Source organism: Rhipicephalus sanguineus, unplaced genomic scaffold, assembly GCF_013339695.2.
Source record: "Rhipicephalus sanguineus isolate Rsan-2018 unplaced genomic scaffold, BIME_Rsan_1.4 Seq1202, whole genome shotgun sequence".
Lineage (NCBI taxonomy): Eukaryota > Metazoa > Arthropoda > Arachnida > Ixodida > Ixodidae > Rhipicephalus > Rhipicephalus sanguineus.
This window is the reverse complement of record NW_023614479.1, coordinates 3,008-8,619: the sequence shown is the minus strand read 5'-3', so window position 1 is coordinate 8,619 and position 5,612 is coordinate 3,008. Positions and strand designations below refer to the sequence as shown.

At 44.9% G+C, this 5,612-nt stretch overlaps 1 protein-coding gene across 1 annotated transcript; it reads right to left on the bottom strand.

The window, feature by feature from the left end:
- Nucleotides 1-402: 402 nt before the first annotated feature.
- On the bottom strand, nt 403-3,283 carry LOC119376435 (uncharacterized). The gene is made up of 2 exons (XM_037646259.2): nt 3,021-3,283; nt 403-772 (listed from the first exon to the last, which is right to left on the bottom strand). Exons 1-2 carry the CDS (start codon nt 3,205-3,207, stop codon nt 426-428), a joined length of 534 nt encoding a protein of 177 aa, XP_037502187.1. The 5' UTR covers nt 3,208-3,283; the 3' UTR covers nt 403-425.
- Between the last annotated feature and the right edge of the window lie 2,329 nt (nt 3,284-5,612).

Here is a 5,612-nt window from a genome sequence, read left to right as displayed (position 1 = left end):
CACTTGCGTGTCTTTTCCCATTCCTTCCGTTAACCATGCAAACGCACGCGTGACAAGCCACACAGTCGTTACACCCATCAAATATTTAGCACTGCAAAGGGGAGACGTGGGTCTTTGAAAAATTTTTTAAATTCTTGATCGATCTAGATGTAACACGCTGAGTATGTATACTTGGGTGCAGATTTCAAATATGCAATTATTATTCTGGTACCATATGTAGTTTATAAAATATCAGACATTTCATGTGCTTTTTGGGAGCAAGAGTTTGCCTACACTGAGAGATTTTGAAAGCCAGTCAGCACATCACAATAATCTGGAATGATAACAGTGTGCAGGAAAACAAGAATGGATGCTCTAAACCAATTTGAACAAATGTTATGGAATGCTGGACATTCGCGAGTGAGTCGATGTCAAGCTGGAATCTGTCACGAATGTCCAACGTGTGTGCCATAAATGGCTTTAGAACATCCACTGCTGTTTTCTTGCATGAATACCCACCTGGCATCCAGCTGTAGCAGGTTCAGAGGCAAGGTCAGTGACTGTAGCGTCCCTGTCGAGATTGCTTGGCCCTGTGCCAGCAGTGGAAGGACTCGAGGTGTCAGGCCTGTGCACTTCCCAAGATCCAAGTCCCGCAGTGGGTGCGTTACGGCTAGGGCCGCGAGTTCTTCATCACTCAAGGGCCGGTTCGGTGGCACCCGCAGCCTCTCCAAGCGGGTACGATCGGGCGCCATCACCAGGAGCTCAATAAGCGAACACCAGGCAGAGGCACAGGCTGCAATTCACAATTTGTTTTTCCTTCTGTCAAATCATGAAAGTTCAGCACAGAAACAAAATAAAATCGTAATAAAATCTGCCTCTCCTCTTGGTCTCTTTTTCCCTCGCTTTAGTTTGAATGCTGTAAATTACAGTACAGTTAAACCTTGTACCAAAGACATTAAAAATACTACCTTTATTATATGCAACATTCATACACTCATATGGCGAATTCCACTGGTCGAGCCGGAGCAAGTTTTCTTGCTCCGCGTTCGAGAATCTGCGTTCCACTGGTCGATTCGGAGCAAGTTCGCGTTTTCCACTGGCACATTCGGAGCAACCCACTCCGCGACGGAGCGTTCCGAGTTGCTCCGTCTTGCAGAGGTGGATTTCGCCGGAACTCTGGCAACGCGGTGACGTCATTTCCGGTACAGTCGGGCAACTCGGTTGTCTTCAGCGTGTTTAAGGCGGGGTCTGATCACCCTGTGCACTTGTTTACATTCCTAAAATGGCGTTGTTTGACTCTGCTGGGTGAGCTTCTGGTTTGCTTCTTGCTCTGAGCGATAGCGAGAGCACGAGTTCTGACAGTAGTAGCAGATCGATTACGACGAACCGTCGTAAGCTCTACGAAATTATGTTTAAAGAAATGTTCCCTGACCCACTGTGCGCACGCCCGAAGATTATCGGCTACATTGAAGAAGAGATTTCCATGCGCTCGTCCATATTTGTCAGCGCAACACAAGAAAATGGCACGCCTGCTTTAAGCCACTGCGGGGTCGAAATGCGCGCTTTGCAGCGGCGACCCATGGAAACGCACAGAGCGGAAGCAGAAATAGTTCCCGGAGCCAATTTACGTGACGTATGCATAAACAACTTCCGGAGCGACCTCACACGGTGCATTCACGTGTTCCACTGGCAGATTTGGCTTGGTACAATCCGAGTGCTCGCTCCAGGATTTCGGCGGCCGCTCCGGATCTCCCAGTGGAATTCGCCAATAGTGTTAGCCAAAAGAATTTTACATTTCCTTCATTATATTCGACAATTTGTTTTACCCACGTTCATTATATCAAGACTCGAAGCCTATTTTAACGATGTGGAGAAATGTTCATTATATGAAGACTTGAATCGCCCAGCCATTTTCCTCCCCTAACTTGGTCTCACAGGGCATCCAGTGTAACAAATACCTGCAGCTGTGATGCTGGAAAATAGCAGTGTAGGCTGCATAATAGCCTATTTTGACCAGTAAAAAAATAGATGCCTAAGTGATTTCCTTCTCGACACCACAAATCACTGAACCGCCAAGCCATAATGTTGCTGCACAGTCAGCAGCACACAAAATTACACGCTTAAATGTGTGTTCTGGGTCAACTGCTTTCAGGTAAAAGATTTAAATTTAGTGGACTCCATGCAGTCAAGCCAGCGAGAATGCCCAATGGCTCTAATGTGGCGTTGCACCAGACATTAGGTAACACAAAAGTGAAAAAGTGTTACTGACAGTGATGACTAATGTAAAACACCGACTCCCTATCTTTTGTGCACATTGAATCACCTGCAGCCAGACATGCATCTATACTACCTCCTGACAAAGCGACAAAAGCCCCTTTTTTTCAGCTACAACACATCCAAAAGTTCTTTTGTTGACCACCTAAACACATGCCACTTCACTGTGCTCACGCAAAGTATTTCTCCAGGAATATCGTCATTTAAGGCGCCTTTCTTTCTTTTTTGGCACTTGGTGACCTTTGAAGAACACACACAAGTTCACAAAAAGCTCGAGAGACCTTTTCACATTCAATTTATGTTAAAATTCATTGCCTTTAGGTTAATTCCTCTCTATCATCAAATAAATAATATAAAAGGCAATGTTGTGTATGGCACAAGAATCTTTGCAGAAATTTTCAAGGAGTGCACATGTTGCATTCAAAGGAGAATTCTCTCTTATTTATGAAGGTCCTATGATAAAATTGTTGGGTCAGCAACAACCACAGAATCTGCGTTGCAAAAAAACCTCCTGAACTCCCATGTCAACTCATTTCTGTAGGCAGCACATTAAAAAAGTGCAATATTTTTTCTTTAATTCTACTTCCCTTCTTTTCTAAGATCTTACCCACCCAATAAAAGAACACGTAGGAAAAAAAGGAACCAGAAACTATTCTTAAACTGTCCATGAGTGGAGACTTGCCGAGAGCTGGGTAAATGTGCGGCGTAGAGAAGCGCACATTCAGATTAGGGAAACCGTCCCCTGTCATGAGCACCAAGGAACTGACCTGGATAATCGTCATCCCCGGCCAGCTTCAGCAGGCGTTCGCATAATGGGGCCGGAAGCCTGAGTTCTGGCCCCACAGCCACAAGCTGAGACAGTTGCTGCAGGCACTGCCGACCAGCCAAATCAACCAGTCGGTCTACCGTGTACGGCTCCCAAACCGTCGGAAAGCCTGGAAACCGAGGCTCCATGCTTGCACTAAGCAAACTTCGTCAAGGAGCAGTGCTGCCTCAGCGGCACAGGGCACCTAGCGTGAACGCCATGCGGATGACCTGCAAAATTAAACTTCACTTACTGCAACATTCATTGGCACTCTTTCTTCATCACTGGAAATTAAGCTTATCGGTTGTCAACCTTGATGGATTAGCAAAAGTGCATGCTTATCCGTAGACAACTTCACTGCAACACCAATGCATAAAACTTCTTTATTCTATGACATCCTCCCTCTCTTTAGATTCTTTCTATCAATGCTTTTACTTGTGTCTTTTTGCTTGCGTTGCCAATATATTTCCATCTACAGCATACGTTTGCTTATAGTCGACCTTGCGTGGATCTGCGACATTTCTCTATTCTATTGTGTGATGCCAAGCACGCATTATCAGTAATGGAACAACATGACTAAAGCCAACATGAGTAAAGGCATGGTCAAATGCTCATGGTTGAGCAACACTGCTTAGGACACACATTGAGCACCACTATGAGGATCAGTCTATACACACTGCCTTCAGTATCATCAAAATGTGCAGACTGCTTGAATTTCAAAAAGCCTTCATTAGTACAATGCAAACACATTATTAGAAGACATATTTTCAGGCTTAACAAACAAATGGGTGTAACAAGCGGCAGACCTGATATGGTGTATGTACAGGGGGGATGGAAAGAAATGCGAACAGCGCGGCGTGCTGTTTTTATCCCGATCTGACCTTGTTCTCAATAAAACGATGCTAGAGTGGTCCTTGATTGTATCATGGATGACTCTAGTGGCTTTTTATTACTATCCAGGATATAACCGCGTGAAAAGAAATGCAAAACAGCAGAGAACATAGCTGCCACACTGTTTGCATTTATTTCCATCGCCCCTTTACACTGCTGTACACTATGAAGTCAGCTATCCTGTCATCGTGCCAGCAAAATTACATACAAAGTGGTCCTTCAGCTCCGTCATGCTAAAATCCATTAATTAAGCTATGCAATTGGACCACTAGGGTTGAAGCAACACACAGCAGTTAGTGCTACACTGTTTAAACAATTTAATTTAGAAAAACAAAATGCCCCACATGTGAATGCACCGTTTACTTTCCCCATTAGCCCTCATAGCAATGCTGTTATGGGACTGGTGGTTACAAGACCGGTCAAAGCAAGGGTGCACGGACGGGACTTCCCAGAAGGGTTTGCGCGATATGGCTCGTGCAACATCACCTATGTTACACTGGATATAAAAAGAACCCTGCTGGGAACAGATTATCAGAGACTGCTTAGGTTCCCTGTTGCTCACTGTCTATAGGTTGGTTCTCCAACATACAAAAAGTGTTTTAGGGCCCCTTTAAATTCAGGTATTATGCATTATCAAATTTTCATCGGCTAAAGCACCCTATGCAAGACTTGACACCACTCCACCGGACAGTGAGTTGGGCTAGTTCCTTTAGCCTGTGTGCTTCAAGACCCGTCCGTATATGAACCGCTTTACTTGCAAACAGTGATCAAGATGTTGAATGTAGGTCTACAGAAGTCTGTCTGCTGCGAAATCAGTCCAGTGCCCGCAGTGCTTTCACAAAACATGTCTCGCACAGCCACACGCACTCCAGGCTTGTAACTTCTGTAATGCACTTCCCTAACTAAAGGGATTAGGAGGTGGCCATTCTCAACGCAAGTGAAAGATAGATGCATTTATTACAATGAAAAAAAACTATGGCAACTTCGCACTAGTGGTGCCAAGCCTTAAGGACAGCCTTCCTTGTTTCTCTCTGTTTTTAACACAAAAGTGTTTCATGCCGGGGTCCACCAAGATTTAAGTGACGTACTTCCGTCATGGAAATGACATGAAAAAAATGCACGCGATCAGATGGCAAAGAAAAAAGTTGCGCCACCGGGAGTTGAACCCACGACCTCTCGGTCCGTGACAACACATGCTGGGCACGCTATCCACTGCGCCACGGTCACACAGTCTGAAAGCTTTAGTGCGAGATATAAAAGGCGCATTTGCCTTTTATATCTCGCACTTTCACCTCGCAGTGCTCTTGGTCGGCGAGGTGGTGTCGGCGTCTGGGAGCGGTAAAGTGAAGTAACGCATCATACTGTGTCAATCCTCACATCTGGTGGATTTATTAATGTTATTAATGAGCCAACCCGTGTCACTGATAAAACAGAGAGCCTACTTGATCTTTTTATTACGAATGCTTACTCTGAAATTGTGTCAAGTGGAACACTTACGTGCGATATTAGTGACCATCTTCCTATTTTTGCTTTTATTTCTGAGAGGAACGAAGTAAAGAGTGGACGTAGCAGTCCTGTGCGCGTGCAAAGTATTACAGATCATTCGCAACAAGCCTTTCGAATGGAAGTTCAGAATCATGATTGGAGTCACGTTCTATCGTGT

What these genes read in the sequence shown, in the direction of transcription:
- LOC119376435 (XM_037646259.2), bottom strand. Translation starts at nt 3,207, where the DNA reads ATGGAGCCTCGGTTTCCAGGCTTTCCGACGGTTTGGGAGCCGTACACG. An exon ending in CGGGGATGACGATTATCCAG is followed by an intron (nt 773 to 3,020) that starts GTCAGTTCCTTG and finishes TGTGAATTGCAG; the next exon opens with CCTGTGCCTCTGCCTGGTGT.